The 25,343-nt window shown below is 46.2% G+C and overlaps 1 protein-coding gene across 1 annotated transcript in view; it reads left to right on the forward strand.

Annotated features, from left to right (window-relative positions):
• Window positions 1–25,343, forward strand: part of TTLL5 (tubulin tyrosine ligase like 5) — a gene marked incomplete in the record, with an annotated part of 5,893,562 nt that overhangs the window by 180,070 nt on the left and 5,688,149 nt on the right. The window contains 1 exon segment of the mRNA XM_044073865.1: window positions 6,717–6,799. Within this exon segment, the coding sequence (XP_043929800.1) occupies window positions 6,717–6,799 (83 nt within the window).

A 25,343-nucleotide genomic window follows, 5' to 3' on the forward strand; every position in this document is an offset into this window, starting at 1 on the left:
GGCTGGTGTTTGGTAAACGTTGTAATTACAACATGCCGTCGGATTCTCCGACGACTGGCTCTTCTAAGAAGCGCAAAGAAAAGTCTTTGCGGTCCAAACAGGATGAGGCGTCCACTCCGGACGTCGGTCCTGTAGAACCACTGGCTGCTTCAGTGGTTCTTTCTGACAGTGTACCAGAGTGTCAAGGGGAGCCTTTGTTACTACAGGGAGTGGCTTCTCCTGTGTTAGGCCAGGGTGAGGGTGCTCCTCTGTTGTCTGTGGCTCCCTCCCCTCATAGGGTGGTTAAGCCTCCTCCTTCTCAAGGCAAAGGCCATTCTGAGTCTAAGTCTGCCCCTGCGGGTGCTTTTCCCCAGGGTCCAGCTCCTAGGAAGCACATGTTAAAGATGGCTGAAGATTTGATTACTTTAATTAGGGGTTCCATGCCTCCCCCTGAGAAGAGGCCCAGGGTAGAGACAGAGTTGGAGGGTTTGGTTCAGTCTTCCAATGAGTCAGATTCCTCTGTGGAAGACCTTCAGGATTTCCCTCCCTATTCTGATTCGGAGGCTGAGGATGCTTCTCCCTCTGCGTCCCCTCCAGAAGATTTTTCTTTCTCTGAAACTTTGCATTCCATGAGGGAACATTTCAAATGGGAAGGCCAGGATTATTCTGATTCTCGTAAAAGGCTAAGAGAATTCTTGTTTTTGCCTCAGCACAGGCCCTTGGCTATTCCCCCTGTACTGGATGTTGTTCAGGATGTATTTTCTGAGGCTGCCCTTAACCCAGATTCTCTGCCTCCTGCCCCTGTTAAACCAGATAGATACTACAGGGTTCCGGAAGCTCACAAGTACTTGTTTAAGAGCCCTAGAGCTGATCCAGAAACTATTTCTCAAGGCCCCAAAGGTGTTAAGGCTTCTGTGGTTAAGAATCCAGTTCCTCTGGACAAGGATGCTAGGGCCCTGGATAGGTGGGGTAAAAAACTGTATACCTCTTCTACTTTGGCTATGAGGGCTTTAAATTGTCAGTTTCATATGCTCAGGTATCAGAATTATTTGTTAAGTCAATTGAAATGTAAAGTGGATGCTTTAGCTGAAGGTATTGACTGTAAGGAGCTTCAGGATTTAGTGCATGCTTCAGACCAGGTTGGTAAGCATTCTTTGCAGTGTGGTTTTGATGCTTTACAAGCTTCTTCCAGGGTGGCTGCTACTAGTTCTGTTGTTCGCAGACATGCCTGGCTTAAAGATCAGTCCTTGTCAGAGCATGTTAAAGCTCGAATTATGGATGCTCCTTTGCAATCTGATGTTCTTTTGGCCCTCCAGTGGAATTAGTTTTAAAAAATGGAGGAAAAGCTAAGTCTATGCAGACAGTTAAGGAATTTTTACAGGTTCAGCCCCTAAGTTCAATAGGAATTGGCCTGCTAAGGGATGGTCTTTTCCCTCTTCGGATTTTCATTCTAGGGGCAGGTCGAGGCGTGGTAGAGGTAGGGCTTCCTTTCAGGGCCCTGTTACTTCTAGGTCTTTGAGTTCTTCTACCCCTTCTGCTGGGGAGGGCAGGGCTCAGTCCTTTCGGAAGCAGACCCAATGACCTGTGTCTTCAGCTGCCGGACTCTGCTTTGCTGGCAGCTCCTCTAGGCGGAAAACTGGGACTTTTCAAAGGAATTGGCATTTGGTTACCCAAGACAAATGGGTGTTGGACAATATAACTCGAGGCTACAAATTTTATTTTCACACATTGGCGCCTTTCAAAGGTATGCCGGATGTGCCTCATCAGCAAAGACTGGAAGCACAGGCACAGATTTCTTCTCTGCTCCAGTTGGGAGCAATACAGGAAGTTCCTTCTGCGGAAAGGGGCACAGGGTTTTATTCCGTCTTTTCTTAGTGCCAAAGAAGGGAAATACTTGGAGGCCCATTCTGGATTTATCCATTCTAAACACCTTTCTGGAAATTCCGAAATTCAAGATGTTAACACTGCAACAGCTGTTGCCTATGCTGGGCAGAGATCACTGGATGGTGACTTTGGATCTCAAGGAGGCATATCTTCACATTCCTATCAGGCCCAGTTGCAGGAATTTCCTGAGGTTTCGGACTGGGAATTTGCATTATCAGTTCTCTGCATTGCCCTTTGGCTTATCTACTGCGCCCAGGGTATTCACAAAAGTCCTGGCTCCAGTTATAGCTTTTCTCAGACTAAAAGGAATTCAGATTTATCCTTATCTGGATGATTGTTTGATACTGGCTCAAGGCAAGCACGAACTACTTCGACATCTGCAGTATGTGATGACAGTTTTCAGATGCCTAGGGTATTCTGTGAACGAAATAAAGTCCAGTCTAGTACCCTCACAAGAGATGTGTTTTCTGGGTGCGAGACTGAATACAGCGACTCAGATGGCATTTCTTACCCTGGACAAACAAAGACATCTTCACCAATACTTCCTACAGCTATCAGTAATGTCCAGGCTGACTGCAAGGACAGTCCTTCAAGCCTTGGGGTTCATGGCATCTTGCATTCTAGTACTTCCCAATGCCAAACTGCATATGAGGAAGTTACAATGGTATCTCAAAAGCGTTTGGACTCAACACAGCCACGATTTGGACACTGTCATTCGGATTCTTCCTTGCATTCAGAAAGAATTTGTGTGGTGGGCTCAGGAATGTCACCTAAACATGGGACTCTCTGTGACCCAACCAGAGGCAAGTCAGATATTAACGACAGACGCCTCGAGTCAGCCTGGGGTGCTCATTTCAAAGGAAAATGGATTCAAGACCTTTGGCCCCCGGAGTTGCTTCACTTGCATATCAATATGAAGGAGATGCTGGCAGTTCAATTTGCCTTAAAAGCATTCAAGGATCTACTTCGACCGGGACTGGTGTTGATTCGAACGGACAACACAACTGTCATGTGGTACATCAACAAGCAGGGGGGAACTCATTCTTACCCTCTTTGCAGACAAGCAATGCTGTTATGGGAAACTGCTTTGAATCTGCACATCACTCTTCGAGCACAGTTTCTGCCAGAGGTACAGAATTCGTTAGCAGATGTTCTGAGCAGGCAAATGGTGGATCCTCACGAATGGAAGTTGGATCCTCAGGTGTTTCGTCAGTTGACCATGGCTTGGGGAACTTCAGACATAGATCTGTTCGCTTCTCCTCTGAATTTCCAGCTACCTCTGTTTTGCACAAGGCTGTTTCATCCGAAAGCCTGGAAAATAGATGCACTATCCTTCAGTTGGAGCAACCTTCACGTGTATGCCTTTCCTCCTCTGCCTCTTCTTCCAAAAGTCCTGTTGAAAGTCAGGAGGGACAAACCGTGCATGATCCTTATAGCACCGGATTGGCCTCGTCAGCATTGGTACCCTCTGTTGAGGAGCTTAATTCAGGGGCCCCTTGGCCATTACCACGGATTCCTCACTTATTGTCTCAAGAAAACAATCATTTTCTCAATGTCAGGGTGCAATCCCTACACCTGACAGCCTGGCATTCAGTTTTAGAGAATGAGGGCCTTCAGCTCCCTCAACAAGTTTTGGATGTTCTTTTGGAAGCCAGGCGTCCTAGTACTCGAAAAGTTTATGCTGATAAATGGAAGAGATTTTTTCTTTGGAGTTCAGCTAAAGGCTTTGATGTCACATTGCCTGATTTGAGTTGTACATTGCAATATTTGACTATGTTATTGGACAAGGGTTTGTCTTTCTCTTCTGTTAAAGTGCATGCTGCAGCTATTTCTGCTCACTATGATGGTGACCCTCCTTTATTTTCACATCCATTGCTTAAACAGTTTCTTAGAGGGCAAAGAATATAAGACCCCACGGAGGGCTCCTACTCCTACCTGGGATCTTAATTTTGTTTTGGAAAAGCTGACTCTGCCTCCTTTTGAACCTGCAGCTACGGCTGACTTGAAGTTGTTGTCTTGGAAGACTGCTTTTTTATTGGCTGTTACTTCTGCTAGAAGGGTATCTGAATTACAGGCTCTCATGGCAGTGGAACCTTTTCTGATTTTTCACCGGGACAGGGTTTCTTTGCGTACTAATCCTACTTTTCTGCCTAAAGTGATTTCTAATGTGGCATTGAACCAGTCTATACATTTGCCTACTTTTTATGCTAACCCCCAAACTGAAGGGGAAAAAGTTTTGCATTCTTTGGATGTACATAGGCAGTTAAGATATTATTTGTTCAGAACCAAAGAGTTCAGAAGTTCTCAGCAGTTATTTGTTTCGTTTGCTGTGACTTCACGTGGAAAAGCTGTCTCGAAACTATTTCCAAGTGGATTGGCCATTGTATTGCTTTTTGTTATTCTCATCATGGAAAGGAGGTTCCAATTGGGATCAGGCCTCATTCTACTAGGGCTACGGCCACATCTACTGCTTTTTTAAGAGGGGTAGCTACTAAAGACATTCTAGAGGCAGCTACCTGGAGTTCTGTACATACCTTTACAAAGCATTATCATTTGCCTCTTTATTCTAGGTCTAGGGCTGGGTTTGCCACTGCAGTCTTACAGGGCATGTCTGCAGCTCCTCCGGCTATTTAGTTGACCAACCTCCCTTTTTTTCCGTTGCTCTGGGATTCTACCCATTTGTCAGGACTGCAGCAATGGGAGACGAACATAGTACAGTTTTGTACCTACCATAAATGTAGATGTTCGAGGATCTCCATTGCTGCAGTCCAATTTTCCCTCCCTCCTTCCCCCTTTTTCTTTTTAGATTGGGGTTTTTGGGTGGTGTTTTTTTGCATTCTGACGTCTGAGGCAAGAAAGACTGAGGTTATGGCGTCGGTCATGCGCATTTGTACTGACACTACGTCAGTCTCGGGCGCCCATGACCGATGCCAGATCTAGCCCTTTGGTATTCGGGCCGATGGTGGGCAGCGGAGTACCCATTTGTCAGGACTGCAGCAATGGAGATCCTCGAACATCTACATTTATGGTAGGTACAAAACTGTACTTTTGCATGATCTCCTTTTGAAAATGCTGAAAAAATCAGTTTGTCCTGCATGACATGCTGTAAATAAATTACTACTGTTTGTTTATTAATAATCAGTGTATAAATCTGAAAGATTTTAATATTGTTTAATTTTTATTTTTATTTCCACCATGTTCTTTTCAGCTTGGCTGTCTTATCTGTTATTTAGTATGAATTAAAGTGTTAAAAAGCAAGTTATGTTCTTGACCGTAAGGTGTTTAAGTGAGGCAGTGAAATTTTTGGAAGCCCTTTGAAGTTCATTAAAAACACTTTCCTCGTTTTATAGTTCTTAGAAAATTTGGTACCTGGAACATACTACATAGTTGCCAAAGTGGTAGTCCTTAAGAGGGCCCTTTGGTAAGGATGATGTCTTGTTGTGGTAGTACAACAAGACAACATCCTTACTAAAGAGTCCTCTTAAGGATTATCACTTTGGCAACTACATAGCGCGTTCCAGGTACCAAATTTTCTAAGAGTGTTCTTCCATTGTTTATTTTTACCCACTCCTGTAGAGCAGTCTACACTCTTGGAGTAGCTGGCTTCTCACTCTCCACATTTTATCATTTTATAGCTCTCTGAAGAGTGACCGAGTGCTTTTGTTTCAGGGTACCACATGCTAAGGATGGGTAGGTTAGTGTTGTTGTTATTATTGAGAAGATTGGGTCATATAGACTATACTGGACCATTTTTAATGATATTGAGGAAAACATTGATAATGTTTTTATTATTTTCCATTTATCTGAGCTCTTGTGGCTTGATGGCCAATCCTCCGTTGCCAAATTTTTCACTACAAGGTAATAGTAATCTCCAAACCCTGCCCAGTATTCTAGATTGTGATAAAGGGGTGGTGGCTGGTTTACATTTGCATTCAAGAGATAAGCAAATGAATGGAAAAAGTTCAGTGTATGCTCTTCTTGTCTTAGGGATCATACTGGTAGATTGATACCCATCATTTCACTTGTATTGGAAGAATTATTTTCTGATGGTTAGATATCCGTCCTTCCACTGTTTACAGATTATGTGGTGCTGTGGTGATAATGGATTATTTTTATTTTAGGGGAATAATAATAAATGTGAAGGAGACTATCAAGATGTTTGACATAAACAAAGTTGGCCATGTGGTAGTAGATTAGACACAATGAATGTGATGAATATTGTAAGAACGGTGATACATTGGTGAAGGGATCATCTGCACTTCAAGTGACAAGGAGTGTATACCTGTACTGCACATTATGATGCAATATTTTAGATTCCAGAACAGTCTGTCATTGGCCTTTTCAGCAGCAAATGATAGCTTTGAAGTTTGTACAGCAAAACTTGAACTTTTCATTGGATGTGCTGTTATTCTGTCAGCTCTGTCAGAACCACTGGACTGCAGAGTTGACATCTGGCAAAAAAAAAAAAAATAAAATAAAACATTTTCACATTGGAGCATTGTGTTATTGGTGTACATGTGTCAGCTTAAATGAGTATTGATAGAAGAGCTTGCACTCAGAATCTTTGGTAGAACCTTTAATATGTGGGATGGTGAATGGGATATTACTCTACCAAATCATTTTTGTTCTTCCTTTTTGGTTGATTTAGTGAAGTTCCAAGGGTCATTGATCAGGCTATGCCTTGGGGATTATCTGATATACAAAGAAGTGAACATTTGATTAGCTGGTGGACTGTTGTGTGTGAGATCCACCTGAAAGCAAGCACATTAATGTGACTGTTAAGTTAGTCCAGTGCCATTTATTCATTTTTGCTGTTTTACTTGCAACGTTCAATTATTTGTTTTTTCCCACAGAACATTACCATCTAGCTTATAAGATTGTCCGTACAGAAAGTCGTCTGGTCCGCAACATAATGAATGCCCATGGATTTCATGAGGTTTGTTTTTAAGTTACTGAATAAGTGACTTCACACCACCATGTGTACATGCATTTACACATCCACATGCGTACATCCACACACAAACATTAAGAACTTTGGCTTAAGAATTTTAAATAGATTTTCTTGAAATTTAAATATGTTTTGTTACTGTAGCTCTTGACATTTTGAGTGTAACATTATTGTAATAAAGAGAATGGCAAAAATTCCTCAGTTTCTTTTTTTTTTTTTTTTAATATGTGGTATGTATGATATTGTTTAATCAGGTAATTTGGAAGTTTCATACTAAAGTTTCATTTACTGTACAAATTCAGTTGTACATGAGCTTGTAATAAGTTTATCCTGTCTGAATTTGATTAATATTTTGGATCACATTTAAAAAAAAACTTGATCTGATATTGTTAATCCACGTTCATTCCTTACGCATGGGTATCGGTTCCGAGCTCGGAACCGAGCCGGCCATTTTCCAAGCTCTCGTCAGCTTCAAATTCTCGAGCTAAACTCTTACCCACAATCCCCCTCTCCCTGTTACCCCAGATTTCATTTGCTATGTTGTCATTCGGTCGTGTCAAGCTACTTCTCTTGAGCTAAGTATAGTCAGTTGTTGTTTAATACATTTATAGACTACTTTTCTGTCAAAAAAGGTAATATTTTATTGTCTCTTACCCTATTGCATTTAGCGCTTATAATTTCTTCTGTTTTTTCTGCCTTTTCTTTCCCACTTTACTGCGAGGTATTCTCTCTTTACCATCGTTGGTAATCCTTTCACCCTTTTTCTCTCATACCTTCGGGTACTCTCTTGTACCATTGTTGGTAACTTTTTTCTACTGTTAAATTTACTGTCATGGCAGATAAGAAAAGTAGTTTGGGATTTAAGCGTTGTTCTGATTGTGGACACAAACTGGCTACTTCTGATGCACACTCTTTATGTGTTTATTGTTTGGGAGCTTCCTGTTTGTCTGTTGATCCACCCTGTACTATTTGTGACAACTTTTCTAATAGAACCTTGTTGGAAAGGAAAAACAAGCTGATACTGAAGGGACTTCTAAAATCTCCCTTTTCAGAGGCTATTTCTGGGTCGGAGGCCTCAACCCCTCCTAGAGCCCATAAGAAAACCTTGGATGTTTCTACTAAGGCTAAATCTTTGCCTTCATCCCTGGCTGGGGACTCATGCCAACCAAAACCTAAAAAGGCTAAAGTTTCTGCTCCGGAGCTTTCTCAGTCAGCCCCAGTGCTTTCGGTGCCTAGAACTTTGGCTCCATAAGTGATTTCGGCTCCGTCTAATCCTGCAGCCTTCTATATATTGGCTCTGAGGGGCTCCACGGTTCAGACCATTACTACTGTATCGGCACCGACCATTCAGTCGGCGCAGACCTTGACTGTGTCGGCTCCGAGATCTTCCTCGGAACCGACGCCTGTATTGTTGACTCCAGTTTTGTTGGTTCCAGCTTCAGCACCAACAACCACTTCGGCACCGATCCCTGTGACGGTGCAGACAATGACCTCGGCACCGATGACTTCTTTGGTGCAGACAATGGTAGTCCAGACTTTCTCGGCACCGTTGTCCTCAGTGCAGTCAGATGAGATGGGCACCGAGTTTGCCTCTTTTGTGGACAGGCCTGTTTCTCCCTCCGTCTCTGTAAGGTCCACTAGAAGCCTTTCCGAACATGATGTGTTGCGTCTTGTGGACCAGGCATTCTTGGCCAGAGGTATCCCACCCCTCAGGAACTATCTTTCCTTGGGATGTGATCACCCATCTCCAAAGACCCCTTCTTATTCTCCTCCTTCATTGCCTTTGAAGTCCATGGATATAGCACAGTCTTCCCCTTCTGCGGTTCCCTTTATGGATCTCACTAAGGAACCACAGTTGCCTTCATGGCAGGAAAGTTTTGCTATGACCCAGGATGTCAGCTGTGACACACGTAGCTTGATGCTCCACAGCAAACCAGGGACTCCGGGTCGGCAGGCTGAGCCACTTAGGAGAGGGGTGCTCCCTGTCCTAGACATACACTCCTTTTCAGGTGGACCAGCCTTCCAACTGATGGAGAAGTCTTTCGCTGCTGCTAGCGATAACGGACTGTCTATACCTCCGCCCTACTCTGGTACACTGGTTTCACAAGTCGCATCTAGCAGACACTGGGTGCAAGGGCCGCAGGTCATATTCCCTCAAGAATCCCCCTTTCCGTTGTCTTCCCCAGCTACTCCCGCTGATGAGGTCCATCGGAAAAGTTTGTGTAAGAGAAAGCACATGGACTCCACAGAGGAGTCCCTCACCGAAGACACAGATTTCGATGAGAGGGAAGGATCCCCTTGGTCACCCTCTGAGGTATCCTTTGGCAATATCCTCCAAATCCTGAAACAGAAAGGTGACTGGCAGTCCTCTAATCAGACCTCTGAGGAATCTGTGTTCCTGCAGGCTTTTCGCGCCCAGCCTCCTACCTCCTGGGTTACTCTACCTGCCGATGAACTTGTCAAGCTCATCGTGCAGTGTGCTTGGAAGGCTCCTGATACTGTCAAAGCTATTCCCCGGAGGCCAGATAAGATCTTGTCCCCCCCCTGCTTCGGATCCCCATTGGTCCAAAGGTCTTCCTGTGGATGCTTTGGTGGTGGCAGCCCCAACAAAAAAGGATCTGGCAGAAGAAGAAAGCCAGACTGTCCACCCGCCTAACAGAGAGTCCCGGGCCCTGGACAGGATAGGGAAGCACCCCTTTGCTTCAGCGACCTTTGCTATCAGGTCCCTGAATTATATGGCACATTTTACTAGGCTTCAAAGGGATCTGGTCTCTGAGCTCTCTGAAACCTTGGCTGGTGCCATGTCTAATGAGGTCCGTGACTAAGTGGCCTCTCAGCTGGCCACCATTGAGTCTATATCTAACTCCTCTATGCGACTGATATCTCGCGCATCAGAAGGAGCAGCTAGAGCAGCAGGTTCAGCTGTGGTCTTGAGACGACACGTCTGGATGCGCTTGTGCAACTTCGCGGAACCCTTTAAGTGTTCTTTTCTTAATGCCCCCCATTGAGCCCTCCTCGTTGTTTGGGCCCAAAGTTAAAAGCACACTGGCCAAATGTGAACAGGACGGTAAGACCATTTCTGCCATAGTTGTCCGTTATTCTTCCCCTCAACGTGCTTTCCCCCGAAACCAAAAGAGTAGGAAGATATGGTTCAAGAAATCTCAGGGTCCTTTCCGTGACACACAGGCTGCGTTTTCCCCCAGAGGCAGAGGGGGAAACTCACAGGGAAGATGCTCCTTTCGGGGCAGAGGGGGACCGCGTAACCAGGGTTCTAGGGTTTCTTTCCCTGGTCAATCTTACCAGCGCTCCTTAAGAGCGGTCCAGCCCCTTTCCTCTGGAGGTGGTTGGGGGACGTTTCTCCTTGTACCCTTCTGCCTGGCTAACCATTACCACCGATTCTTGGGTACAAAGGATCATAACCAGAGGTTATCATATCCCCTTCGATCTTCGTCCCTTCCTTTAAAAAAATCTTCCCGAAGTTCCACCCAGTCAAAGGGAAGAAGCAGCACTAGAGATAGAAAAGCTGCTAAGAAAAAGAGTCATCCATATAGTCCCTCCAGACCAGATAGGATCTGGATTCTACTCAAGACTATTTTTGGTGCCAAAGTAAACTGTGGACTGGAGACCAATTTTGGATCTCGGTGTATTGAACAAGTTTGAGAGAGTACAAAAATTCCGGATGGTCACAATGCAGTCTATCCTCCCGCTTTTGGAAAAAGACGATTGGATGTGCTCTATAGATCTTCAAGATGCGTACTACCACATAAAAGTGGACAGGCCATCAAGAAGATTTCTGCGCTTCCATGTGGGAGCCAGTCACTACCAGTTCAGAGTACTGCCCTTTGGACTCTACAGCCCCCCGAGTGTTCACAAAGTGCATGGCAGTTGTCACAGCTCACTTGTGACTTCAAGGATTCCAGGTGTTTCCATACCTAGACAACTGGCTCATTTCCACCCCCACCAGACATCTACTGGAAAAAGCCCTGGCATACCCTCTTCTCTCTACTCAAAGGCTAGGCATAACCATAAACTAGCAGAAATCCAATCTCACCCCATCTCAGTCGACAGAATTCATAGGGGTTATCTGGGACACAAAAAACTGCAGAGTTGCTATTCCAGAGCACAGAATTCTAAGGATAAAGCAACAACTAATTCCAATCCTTTCAAAGGGAATATCCATGGTTCACTCAGTTCTACAGCTGTTGGGTTCCATGGCAGCCTTCATCACTATTGTCCCCCTGGCCAGGTTTCACATGAGGCTTCTGCAATGGCTACTGCTCACCCAGTGGTATCCTTTTCAGCATCCTCTTTCAGCCATGATTCGAGTAACCCACAGGTGCAAACAGGATTTAAATTGGTGGATGACACACAATCTCTCACAATGGTCTCGCCCCTTCTCCCCCCAGCAACCCAAGGCCACAATGACTACGGACACCTCCCTGATGGGCTGGGGGGGGGCTATGTCAGGGACAGACAGTCCAAGGCACTTGGTCCGAACTGGAGGCCCATCTGCATATAAATGTCCTAGAGCTGAGGGTGGTGCTTCTGGCTTTGCAAGCATTCCATCCCCTGCTGCCGTCTGGGACAGTTGCGATTCATTCAGACAACATGGCGGTGGTCTGGTACATCAACAAGCAAGGTAGAACCAAATCTTACCCCCTTTGTCGAGAGGCCATGAGGATATGGCAATGGGCGATGGCTACCAACCATTTTCTTCTAGCAACACACATTCCCGGGAGTTCCATTGTGATAGCAGACAGACTCAGCAGGTGCATTCTTCAACTTCACTAGTGGTCCCTGAATCCCTTGATAGTGGCAGAGATCTTCCACCGCTGAGGCCATCCTTGCGACCTCTTTGCATCCGCGACCAGCTACAAATGCAGCAACTACTTCGCCCTGATTACCCCTCCAGGACAGTCACCCAAGGACGCTCTAGTCCACGATTGGCCCTCGGGTCTTTACGCATTTCCTCGGTTTCCCCTAATTCCCCAATTTCTGAAGAAAGCCCATTGGTTGAAGAGCAAGGTGATTCTCATAGCACCATATTGGCCTCGACAGATTTGGTTCCCCTTCCTTTGGCCTCACCTACTAGATCGACCATGGATTCTCCATCCAACCCCGGAGTTGATCTCACACCCACAGAACCTGATTCATCCCAACTTGAACAGCCTGAAGCTTAAGGCTTGGCTACTCCAATTCCCTTGATTGCCAGGCAGAATAATCTTTCTTTACCAGTACGTGATATTCTCATTGCTTCTCATAAGTCTTCCACTAGAATTACTTATCTGAGCAAGTGGAAAAGATTTACCTGTTGGCTGAAAGATAAACAAGTAGACCCCTTTTCAGCACCAGTGTCAAAAATACTAGACTATCTGGCCAACTTGTTTCAGTCGGGTCTATTGGCCTCTACCATTAGAGTTCATTTGGCTGCAATTTCTAATTTTCATGAGGGTGTCCAAGATTCCTCTCTTATGTCTCATAAATTGTGCAAGACCTTCATAAAAGGTGTGAATGTCTGAAGCCACCTTTTAGAGAACCTGTTCAACCATGGGATTTATCATTAGATCTGAAGTAGGCAGACTTCATTTGTCTGCAACCTGTGGGTATCGGATCCGACCTCGGATCCGAGCCGGCATTTCAAAAGCTTAGGCTCCGAGCTCCTAGCTCCTCCCTCTTACCCATAACCCCTTGCCAAGCCCTGACTGACCCCAGATTTCGTTTGCCGCTTTCAAGTTGCAACGGATTCTTGAGCTCCTGGCGTTTTTTGGTGCAGATAAGTTATTTCTGACAGAAAAAGTTTAAAAAATCTCAACTTTTTTCTCTTAATTATTTAGTGTTGAGTGTGTAGGCTTTCCTCTCTCTTTATTTTTAACTTTTCACGGGTTTTTGCGTAGTTTGTGTGTGTGTGTGTTGTTTTAGGCCTATTAGGGCTTATCATGTCCGAAGCCCATAAGGCTGTATTCTCTAAATGTACCGAGTGTGGCCATAAGCTGTCCCCAGCGGATGGCCACACTGTCGTCATCTTGGGGTTGAACACCTGTCATCTGGTTGTACCATTTGTGCAGGGTTCAACCCCCGAGCTTTGAGGGAGCGGAGGTCGAAGCTGGTGCTGGCGGGACTTCTCCCCCCAGATACCGCTTTGGCTTCTGCCCCTTCTACTCAGCAAGCTGTTGCTGTGGGCTCTCCTCCTCTGGCTGGGACTCAACCTCCCTCTAAGATGCCGGAGGAGAGAGAGTCTTCTAGGGAGAGAGAGAAGGAGAGGCACAGGAGAGGCACCACAAGCGGAGAGCGAAACCTCCAGTTCGGCTCCTCCGTAAGCCGGCCTCCCTGTGCCTTCTAGCTTTCCTCCTCCTCGGCTCCACTCCCCTCGGTTCTCTCCTGGGCCCGAGGAGGAGGAGGCTAGCCCTTCAGCGAGGTCCCGAGGCTCTCTAGGTCCGCCGGTGGCCTCCACCAGATCCACTTTTCTATGAGTGAAGCAGATATGGACGGATGATGAGGAAATTCATCCAGGCCCAAATGCAAATGGGAGTGCTCCTAGCCCCCATCCGGGAGGGCGACTTTTTTCGCCTTGGCTCCTTCTCCGACCCATACCACGGGTTCGGAGCTGTCGCACCGGGCAGAGTTGGATCCGGGGTGGGTCGGATCCGATAGGTCGGCGCACCTCGGATCCGTCCCATCCCTTGAGTGCTTGGGTGCCGGACCCGACCTCTCAGAGCCGAGGACCGAGCCTCGGATCCGAGGCTGGTGTGTCTTCGGCTCCGTCCAGGTCGGAGCACACGGTCTCGGATCCGACGGTTTGGCTCTGGCTCCGATCCGTGCGTCGGATCCGAGTGGGGGTCGGCTCTCGGGTTTAGAGAAGCTGGCTCTCCTCGGCCTTCACGTAGTGGAAAGGGCACTGTTGAGGACTACCGGACCCCGGTCCCTGCCACGGCTCCATCCCGCACTCCCTTGCAGTTGGGCCAGGCCCCCACCAGCCGGTCCCAGGGACAGCCCGCCTCGATGTCCCAAGTAGTTCCCTTGGAACATCCAGCTGCGGAAGAGTACTCCTCGGACAGCCCCGAAGAAGTACCTCGGAAGCATAAGTGCAAAAGGAGGCACATGGACTCCCGAGTCCGTTACGAAGACACAGACTTGGATGAAGGGAGGGCTCCCCAAGGTCACCCCTGAAGACGTCTCATTTGGAGACATTATGGAAATGTTGAGGATCAGGGGGTGGTCTGCCCCAAGGCCTCCTCAGACGAGTCTGTGTTCTTGGAGGCATTCGAGGCGGCCCATCTACCTCTTGGGTGTCCCTCCTGCCGACCCTCTGGTGGACCTTATATCCATCAGAGCGTGGAAGGATCCGAACACCGCTGAGCCTGTACCTAAGCATCCTGACGCATCCTTTCCCCTCCGGCGGACCGCACTCACTGGAGCAAAGGTGCCCCAGTAGATGCCATGATGATGGCTGCAGCCACTAAGAGGAGTTGGCCCAGGAGAGTCCCTCTATGCATCCTCCGGGCAAGGAGTCCCGCTCGATGGATCGCATTGGGAAGCGAGTTTTCAGTTCAGCAACCTTCTCTTTGAGAGCACTGAACTACATGGCACACGTCATCAGGATGCAGCGGGATCTGATTAAAGAATACGCTGCATCTCCCCCAGAGTCCATGTCTGGTGAGGATAAACAAGTATACTCCACCCGAATGGCCACTCTCAGATCAGTTTCCAATACATCTATGCGGCTGCTTTCTCACGCTACTGAGGGAGCCGCTAGAGCCAGCGGAGCAGGCCTAGTCATGAGGCGACAGGCCTGGCTCCGCCACTGTGATTTTGCAGAGCCCTTCAAGGCGACCTTCGCGAATGCCCCCTTCGATGGTTCTGCCTTGTTTGGCAAGACTGTTCGTGAAACATTAGTCCAGAGCGAGAAGGACGGAAGACGCTGTCTGCCGTCAGTCCGCTTCTCAGCTCCCCAGAGGTCCTTCTCGAAGAACCAAAAGGGACAGAAGAAGATGTGGTTCCGGAAATCGCAGCAGTCCCAACCTGCTCCGGATAACCAGTCCTTCCGTGGCAGAGGAGGACGCGGAGGTCGCCGTCCTAGAGGCAGGGGCTCCTAGCAACTTTGGGTCCAGAGAACCTTTCTCTGATAGACCCACGCAGCAGCCCTGAAGGGTTGCCCGGCTGTCCGTCTCTGGAGGCAGTCGGGGCGTTCGAGGCACCTGACTTCTTGGGAGTCCATCACAACAGACCGTTGGGTGCTTCGTGTGATATCCAGAGGTTATTCAATTCCCCTATACAAGGTTCCCAGATCTCGCAGCCTCCCAGATGTTCCACCCGACCAAAGGGAGGCAGCAGCTAACGAAATAGGACAGCTGATAGAAAAAAGAGATATGCAGTGCGTCCCAACAGAGCAAACCGGGGCAGGGTTTTACTCCAGGTTCTTTTTAGTGCCAAAGAAAACGGGGACTTAAGACCGATCTTAGATCTTTCCCTGCTGAACCTGTCCGTAACCAAGCAAAAGTTCCGGATGGTCACCCTTCAATCTATTCTGCCCCTCTTGAGGGAGAACGACTGGGTGTGCTCCATAGACCTCAAGGACGCGTAGTACCACATTCGCATGGACAAGCGGTCCAGGAGGTTTCTTCGCTTCGGCTGGGAGCCAGTCATTATCAGTTCAGGGCCCTTCCCTTTGGTCTCACCTCAGCCCCAGGGTGTTCACCAAGGTCTTAGCTGTTGTAGCGGCCCACCTGAGACTCCAGGGATTGCAGGTCTTTCCGTACCTGGACGACTGGCTCCTGACAGCATCATCAAGGCATCTTCTGTGCTCAGCCAGGGACTACTTTCTTGACTAGCCCCAAGGTTGGGCATCACTGTCAACTGGGAGAAATCTTTGCTGCATCCCACACAAGTTATAGATTTCATAGGAGGAAGGCTAAACACCAGGTCAATGCGAGCCTTCCTCACTCCAGACAGAATTGCCAACCTGAAGTGTCATGTAGCAGTGGTCCTGCAACCATTTCCGACTGCAGCTTCGGGCCTGAGGGCCCTAGGTTCGATGGCGGCAGCTATTCCGCTTCTTATTCATGCGCGCCACGCATGCGGGTTCTTCAATGGACCCTTCAAGTTCAATGGTCCCCTCTCAGTTCCTCTCTCAACTCTCCGATAGCGGTCAGCAAAGCGTGCAAGGATTCCCTTCTTTGGTGGCTTCTGTCTCCGGAGCCCCTGTCAGGGAGACCTTTTTGTGCTGCTTTTCCCCGAGCCACAGTGACCACGGACGCTTCCTGCCTCGGGTGGGGGGGGCATTCTGAGGGAAAGATTGTCCAAGGCACGTGGAACCCCACAGAGACATCGTTGCATATAAATGTCCTGGAAATGAGGGCGGTGCTCCTAGCGTTGCAAGCACTTCACCACATTCTTCCTTCAGGGACTATTGCAATTCAGACAGACAACATGTCGGTAGTCTGGTACATCAACAAACAGGGAGGAACCAGGTCCTATCCCCTTTGTCGAGAGGCCATGAGAGTCTGGGAATGGGCAATTTCCACCAAACGCTTTCTGGTAGCAACGCACATTCCGGGAAAATCCAACATCCTTGCGGACAAACTCAATCGCACCATTCTGTCACCACACGAGTGGTCTCTCAATCCTTAGGTAGCGAAGAAGATTTTTGCCGTTTGGGGGCAACCCTGTTGCGATCTTTTTGCCTCTCCCTCAAACGCCAAATGCGACAATTTCTTCGCTCTCCTTCCCCCACCAGGGGAATTCCCGAGAGATGCTCTGGTGCATGCTTGGCCTCCCGGTCTCCTTTATGCCTACCCTCCACTACCTCTGATGCAGAGGCTTCTGCAGAAAGCCAACAGTTTGGGGAGCAGAATGATTCTCATTGCGCCGTTCTGGCCTCGTCAACCCTGGTTCCCCTTTGTATGGTCTCACAAAATCAATCCACCCTGGATTCTGGATCCGATTCGGATCTCATCTCCCACCCTCTGGGATTGCGGTTCCCAATCTGCACCCTGAAATTGACAGCTTGGCTGCTCCAGTTCCATCCTTGATTAGGACTCGGTATCTCATCACCGGTCAAAGCCATCTTAGTGGCAGCTCATAAACCTTCCACCAGGCAGGTTTATCAGAGTAAATGGAAGAGATTCTCTATTTGGGCGGTACAGAGAACTTTGGATCCTTTCTCAGCACCTATGTCAGCAGTGCTGGATTTTTTAACAGACCTCTTTCACCAAGGGGCAAGTTCTTCCACGATTAAGGTACAATTGGCAGCCATCTCGCATTACCACATTGGTCATGAGACAGCTCCCCTCATGACGGCGAAATTATGCAAAACCTTTCTCAAAGGAATTTTTTTGTTGAGGCCTCCAGTCAAGGAGGTTGTACCACCTTGGGACTTATCATTAGTTCTGCAAGCCCTTACTGCTCCTCCATTCGAGCCTGCAGCTTCTACAGATCTAAAGTACCTTTCATGGAAGACTGCCTTCTTGGTAGCTATCACTTCTGCCAGAAGAGTGTCTGAGCTTCAGGCTCTATCGTCAAACGCCTTACCTTTCTTTCTTTCCTGATAGGGTGTGCCTCAGGACCAATCCATCTTTTCTTCCGAAGGTCTCTTCTGAATCTAATATTAACCAATCAATCAATTTACCTGTGTTTTTCCCAAGTACTCAAACAAAGGAGAATACAAATTGCATTCCTTGGATGTTCATAGACAATTACGTTTTATGTTCACAGAACAGCTGGTCACAGGAAATCAGATCAGCTGTTCGTCTCCTTTGCTAAATTTGCTTTGGGTAAAGCAGTGTCTAAAGTCACACTATCTAGGTGGATTGCTAATTGTATTCTGCAGGCTTATGACACTTCAGGTAGACCTGCTCCTCAGAGGGTTACGGCTCATTCTACTAGGGCAGTCTCCACGTCAGCCGCTTTTAAGTGACGTGTTTCATTGGATGATATCTGCTGGCAGCTACTTGGGCCTCGCCTCATACCTTTATTTCTCATTACAAGGTGGATGTTGTTTCCAGAGGAAGAGCAGCCTTTGGCTCAGCGGTGCTCCGAAACATCCTTCCATGACGGCCGAAGATTCAGGTAGCTGGGGACTCTGTCCCACAGGTTGCAGACAAATGAAGTCTGCCTACTTCAGATTTAGAAGTTATGTACTCACCATAACGTTCCATCTGAGTAGGTGACTTCATTTGGATGCAACCATCCCCCCTCCATCCCCCTGGCCTTTATAGAGCGAGTATTTATGCTGTTTTTCGTGTACTGTAGTCAGTATTTTTGAGGCAAACTCAATCTGAGGTCAGTCAGGGCTTGGCAAGGGGTTATGGGTAAGAGGGAGGAGCTAGGAGCTCGGAGCCTAAGCTTTTGAAATGCCGGCTCGGATCCGAGGTCGGATCCGATACCCACAGGTTGCATCCAAATGAAGTCACCTACTCAGATGGAACGTTATGGTGAGTACATAACTTCTAATTCTACAAGCTCTGACAATGTCACCTTTCAAACCATTCTTGTGACCTCAAGTATTTGTCATGGAAAACCTTGTTTTTGGTCGTTATTACTTCTGCCAGATGTATTTCTGAACATCAAGTTTTATGTATCAAGAGTCCTTACTTGATTTTTCATAGAGGTAGTGTCTCTGAGAACTAATCCGTCATTTCTGCTTAAAGTGATCTCTGAAATGTCCATTAATCAAGCCATTGAATTGCCAGTTTTCTTTCCCAATTATTCAAACAGAGGTGAGTATTGCCTACATACCCTAGATATACACAGGCAAATCCGTTTTTACTTAAACAGGACTAAACCTTTTTGTAAATCTGACCAGTTATTTTTGGCCTTTTCTGGACCTAGATTAGGATCTGCTGTTGCTAAGGTCACATTAGCTAGATGGTTGAAGGACTGCGCGACCTTTATTTATACACAACGTAATATCTCGTTGCCTACTACCATGAAAGCTCATTCAACAAGGTTGGTGACAACTTCTGCTGCCTTCTATGCTAGAGCTTCTTTACATGACATCTGTGCAGCTGCAACTTGGGCTACGGCCCCATACCTTCATCAATCATTACAAATTGGATTTGGCCTCCAGGGGAAGAGCATCTTTCGGTTCTATAGTGCTCAGGAATGTCCTTCTATGAGAGCCTCCCAGGAATAGAGGTAGCTGGGGACTCTGTCCCATGCGTAAGGAATGAACGAGGATTAACAATATCGGATAAAGAAGTTATGTCTTACCATAATGTTCCATCTGTATTGTTGATCCTCATTCAGTCATTATGACCCTCCCTCCTTTCCCCTCCTGTGGTTTCTAGTGGATCTCACCATCCGGTTCTCTTAGGTTATTTGACCAGAGGTAGCCTCTACCTTCTTTGACTTGCAAACTCAATCTGAGGTAACAGGGAAAGGGGGATTGTGGGTAAGAGTTTAGCTTGAGAGTTTGAAGCTGACGCGAGTTTGGAAAATGGCCAGCTCAGAACCGATACCCATGTGTAATGACTGAACCGAGGATCAACAATACAGATGGAACGTTATGGTAAGACATAACTTCTTTTTCTTAAGTGACCTGCTCCTGTGTAAGGCCCATTTACAAAACAGTCTTGTACTGGAATAAGTCACTTACACTGAGAACAAGTCTTTTAGAATTGGACCCTTATTCTGTGTAAAAAAAAATAGCTCTTCCCAAAAATACATTGGTAGTTTCAGGACTTTGGCTTATTCTCCATTATTATGTGTCATTAAACATAATAATTTCATACCAGTGAAGCTTTGCCAGATAGTTTCATTTTTTTGATGTTTTAATCATATTATACTTCCTCACCAAAAGTTAATACTTAGATGTGATGTTGTCCTGTCTCGCCCTCATTCTTACCAGGTTGGGTTAGGATCTGATCCTCTGATCATCTCGGCCTTTATATTCAAGCTTGAGGTCTTCTGCCAACTCGTGGCTAAACCCTATCCCAGCATGCACTGTAACCTGCCCCAGATCTTGTTTGACGCTAAACAAATCGGGTGCTTGTTCTGCTAGCTCTGGCTAAATATTTCTGTTATTGTTTCACCTTTAGCAAAGTAAATTTTTTGATTGGTTATTTAACTTTTTGATGTTATTGCTTAGTGTGTAATCCTTTTTCCATTTTTTGTTGTGGTGTTTTTTGCTGTTGGCCATCGTTTTCCATTTTGGACTTGTTATCCCTTCCCGGCTTCCTTTTATTCCTTCCTAATGCTTTAAAAACAGTTTGTTTTAGTTAGAGGACTGTTTTATTCTTGCCCGTTAAAGTTAGAAGGCTTTCCTTTTATTTTCTCTCTCCCGGGCATAGCCCATTTAAATTAGACGGCTGAAGCCTCCCTCTTCTTTCTCTCTCTTCTTACTATAATTTGATACTTTTTAGTTTATAAGGTCTAGTTAAAAAAAAAAAAGCAATATTATATTCTGTTCCGACTTGCCACTTCCTTGTTTTTTGATGTTCAAAATGTCTAGTAAGTATTCGAAACCTTTAGGCTTCAAAAAATGTGAAGCCTGTGGTAAGAAGATGTCCTTAAGGGATAGACTCACTCTTTGTGTCTATTGTCTTGGAACCGTCCAGCTCCAGGAGTCTTGCTCGGTTTGTCATGCTTTCAATCAAACAGCGCTCCTGGAGAAGAAAAACAAATTGATATCAAAAAGGAGTATTGAAAACCCTGTTCTTGGAGCCTTTAGAAGAAGGTCATGGTTTATCTAAAAGTGATAAGTCTCCAACAACTTAATCAGACAAGTCTGATAAATCTGACAGGTACAGAAAGAGATCCTCCTCTTCTTCCTTGTTGGAACCGTCAAAAAAGTTGGCAAAAATATCCTCTTTGGTTCCAAAGCTTATTGGATCAGAAAAATCTACATCTGCTCTGACACACTCTACCTCGGTGCAGATTGAGTTTGAATTACAGAGCCGGTCTCCTACCTTGGAGCCATTCTCCCTCACTTTCAGATCACCCATACTGCAAAGGTCCAAGTCCCATACCCTCTCGACTTAGTCTTTCAGTAGTCTTTCTGATGTTGACGTGGATCGGGTGGTACAGTGGCTGCTGAGGACTCCGTCACTGGCTAAGTTATTCTTGGATCCGACCCCCACAGCTTCGGATCCTACATCATCCACCTCTTCTGCTCTGATTCCTCCTCTGATCCAACCCCTGGCTTCAGAGTCGGGAGATCCAGAGCTGATTGTAGTGGAACCCTCAGAACTGAGACCTACTACGGGATCTACTGATCCATCCATGGCTCTGACTTCCTCGGCTCCATCGGAACTTGAGGAGTCTAGGAGCTGATGCTGTGTAGTTGGGTCCGGGGAAGCAAATCTGATCGGACACTTGTCTGATCCGACTGTGCCTCTTTGGGGTCTTGGCGTTGTTGAGCTTGGCTCCTACCTCAGCCTCGAGCCCATCATCTTTGGTTCTGTGGGGTCCCTCAGCTTCTTCGGATCCAGGTATTTCCTCAGACCAGGGACAGGGGGGCATTCAAGTTTATGAGGAAAGTGCTGTCTCCACATATGGCTTGGCTGTCATCTCCGGATGTTCTTCCCCCAAAGCCTCCAGTGTTCATCTCTGTAACCCTGCATCCACAGGGACACGGAGATCCTAGGCCTCAGGATGCCCCACAGGGTACCCCCCACATTTCCAATACCTCCCCAGAGTACCCCGGAACAGGTTATGCAAGAGGAAGCACCTAGACTCCCCAGAGGAGTCCCATCACTTCAGATACAGACCTCAGTGAAGCTGAAGGATCCCCACGGTTGTTTCCTGATGAAATCTCCTTTGGAGACATCCTAGAAATGTTAAAATAGAGCGGCGGCTTGAAGTCCACCAGCCCTTCCACTGAGGAGTCCGTCTACCTGAAAGCTTTCAGATCTCACCCTTCCACTTCATAGCTGTCTCCGCCTTCCAATTCATAGCTGTCTCCGCCTTTTGAGGAGGTTATGGACTTTGTTTCATGAAAGGCGTGGGAGTCCCCAGGCTCAGTGGAACCTGTTCCTAGGAGGCCAAACAAATGTATTACATCTCCTTCAGGCAAGGCTTTTCTGACCAAGGGAGTCCCAGTAGACGATATGGTCATGGCAGCAGCAACCAAGAAGGAACCCTGAGATATCTGTCCATCCACAGAACAAGTTGTTTCGGACAATGGACAAATATGGAAAGCGCATTTTTTCTTCAGTGATGGTTTCCCTCAGGTCGCTGAATTACCTTACTAATATTACTAGGGTGCAGAGAGACCTTCTAAAAGAGCTAGGAGATGCTCTCCAAGGTTCAGTAGCTGAAGGAATCTGTGTCCTGTCAGCTCTTGGATCTATATTTCTACCTCGAATCTTCAGTTTCGCGAATACCAAAATGTTGACACGTAAACAGCAAAATATGAAAAGTACGAACGGCCACTTTTGCAAATTTTTTCACAGGGAAACAATTTGCTTGGCCATTATCGGGAATTTGCCCTTTTCTCCAATGTAGAGTGATTTCGGAATTGGTATATTTAGTTAGGGGGGGATGTGGGGGGTTAGGGTTTGAAATTTTGTTTTGCTGTTGGTCAGCCAAGTGAATTTTTTCCCTGCGAAAAAATTTGCGGAAGTGGCCATTCACACTTTTCATAGTTTGCTGTTTACGTGTCACCGTATTGGTATTCACAAAACTGAAGTTTCGAGGTAGTAATATAGACCTTCAGCTCTCCACCTTAAACTCAGTTGTCAACGCCTCCATGAGACGCCTCTCTTTTGCAGCAGATGGAGCATGTAGAGCAGCGGGTTCTGGAAATTCCCTAAGGAGACATTCTTGGATGCACTTGTGAGACTTTACGGAGCCCTTTAAATCTTCCTTTGTGAATGCCCTGTTCGATGGTTCATCCTTGTTCGGGTCCAAAGTCAAGGACACACTAACCAGGTGTGAGTAGGAAGGAAAGACTCTGCAGCTGTTAAGCAAAAAGCTGTTCAAGGTTCAGTTCTGGTTCAAGAGATGGCTTCCAGTTATTTAGAGGAAAAAATCAAATCTACGCAGAGTTGATTAAAATAAGTGGAACATTGAATGAATATATAAACTCCAATAATAAAAGGCTAGAAAAAATACAAGAAGCTTTAATTAGCTGCTCAGATGAACTTATAAATCTGCAAAAATCAGAGGTTGAAATGAAGAAAAAACTGGCTGATGAGACTTCTCTAGTTGAGCTATTTCAATAAAATAGAGTTCGAAGACAGAGCACACAGAGAAACCCTGAGATTTTCTGCTGTAAAAGAGAAACTGGAAGGAACACACTATTAGTTTTAAGAAAGCTTAAATAAGCACCTGGATAAAGACCACAAGGGCCTTTGTAAGTCTGGCCATGCTTCCCAAATCTCTGCCAAATTCTGATGCCCTTGATAAGTGTAAGCATGTGTCTGGGAGATGAACCATTTACAGGTTACCTCTGTCCATTAGAGATATAGGTGCCAAACCAGGGATGAATTTCTGGTTTCCCATCCAGTTGTCCAAGTTGTACTTGAATTGGGTTAGGGAAAAACACTGCTTCACATGGATGAGAAGCCTGTTCCATAGATGGGTTAATCTCTGAGATACATACATATCTCTCCACCAGGTCCTGTTTATATCACAGGCAAGGTTTAAGTTTTAGAACGGGTAATTCTGGTGCTGTTTGTTTTGTGGATATGCAAGAGGTTTATCAGAGTGTAGTCTGACAATGCCCTGTATGCCAGGCATAGATCTCTCAAAAGCCTGTAGGAAACAGGATGCAGGGATAGGGTATTGAGGCGGTCTGCATAGACATATTACTTGCATCCTGTATTCTTTTAGTGGTGAACCTCTGTTGGACATTCCAGTTGTTGGATGTGCCTGGTTAGGTACATACCAAAGGGGCCATTGTACTCGATGATAGGTCTGATGAATGCCAAATACAGTGGAACAGTGACTTCCTTGGACTTGGATGCCATACATTTGTTTATACGTTGTGCAACATAGAATGATTTCCTGACCACTGTAATCAAAGTCTAGATTACTGTCTGTGTGTCCCTAAATCTGTGACTACTGGGTCAACTCTAAGGGGTGTGTTGTCAGTATGATAATTACCCGGGATGGCTGACTTCCCAAAGGATACTATTATGCATTTCTTGGCATTTAGTTTTAGTCCAATGTTCTGGCAGCAGTTGTTTGTCTGTGTCAGCCCCTCCTGGAGAACATTTGTGTCAGTGTAGAGTCAGTGACTGTTCCTAATTTGCAATCATCTGCAAATTTAGTCAGCCAGAGACCACTGACATTGGCCTTGACTTCTAAGAAGTAAATGCCAAAAAAGAGCGGTCCAAGGACTGATCCTTGAGGGACTCTACTTGTGACTGGCCTCTTTGCAGAGGTGGACTCCCCAGTTCTAACTTCCTGGGTCCTGTCTGTGAGCCATTTGGCTATCCACCGGGTGACATATGGGTGTGTACCTAACCTCTTGAGTTTGTCAATAGTACCCAAGTGGGGTATTGTCAGATGCCTTGGCCAGGTCAAGGTAGGCAGTGTGAGTGACTTTGCCTCATCCATTGCTTTGTTGGCCTTCTCGAAGAAGTCCACTGGGTTGAGTAGGCATGATCTGCCCTTGACAAAACCAAACTGGATTGGGTCCAGTGTCTGGAGGTTTACTATATCTCTATTGATTATCTCCATGAAAAATTCTTTCCATGGATTTACATACAAGACTAGTGAGACTTATGGGTCTGTAGTTTCCAGGGTCTGTAAATGGCCCACCTTTGTGCAGAGGGATGGTTGTTGCCTTTCTCCATTCATGAGGCACGAAGCCTGTTGGGAGGCTACAGTTAAATAGTAATTCCAGAGGCCATGATAGGTCATGTTTCATGCTATTTAGAAGGCATCCTGGGATATTGTCTGGTCCCATTGATGCAGTGCTCTTGGTCTTAGAGAGAGCATTAAGTACCTTTTCCGTAGTGATAGTAGGATGAGTAATATTTGATGATATTTCCTGAGGGAAGAGTGGGGGGAGAGAGGGGTAAAGCTGAGGTTGAATTTATCAGCCAGGAGGTTTGCTGTATCTTCTGGCTGCATATGGGTGGCTCCATTTACAATGAGCTCTGCACACAGTTGTGTATTGCCTTTGAGGTTGTGGACATAGCTGAAGAATGCTTTGTGGTTGTCCTTGGCCTGGGAGGCCAAAATTTCCTCAAATTTGGCTTTGGTAGACTTTATTTGCCCTCTGAGTTGTTTGTTTAGTTTGAGAGTGATTTTATCCTGCTGAGTGCTGCACCTCATTATGTTTGCTATGACTTTCTTCCTCCTGTTATACAGCAATTAATTTTGTGATTCCAACAGGGTGGCTTGTTTATTGAGTTAGTTCTGTACTTCTTCCTGGTGGGTACAGTTGCCTCTATCCAGCTATTGACATGCTTGTACAGGGTTTCTGTGAACACTTCTAAAGTGTTCTCAGGGTTTATGGGGTCTTGAAATTTTGTCAGGTTCTCACTTAATAGCAGGAGGTTAGCCTCAGAATAGTTCCTGAATATTCCAAGTTTAGTTGGGGGTCCAGGTTTTATTTTTACTTTAAAGGAAACCTTTCTGTTGT

Source organism: Protopterus annectens, chromosome 6.part0, assembly GCF_019279795.1.
Source record: "Protopterus annectens isolate FY-2018-M chromosome 6.part0, PAN1.0, whole genome shotgun sequence".
NCBI lineage: Eukaryota > Metazoa > Chordata > Ceratodontiformes > Protopteridae > Protopterus > Protopterus annectens.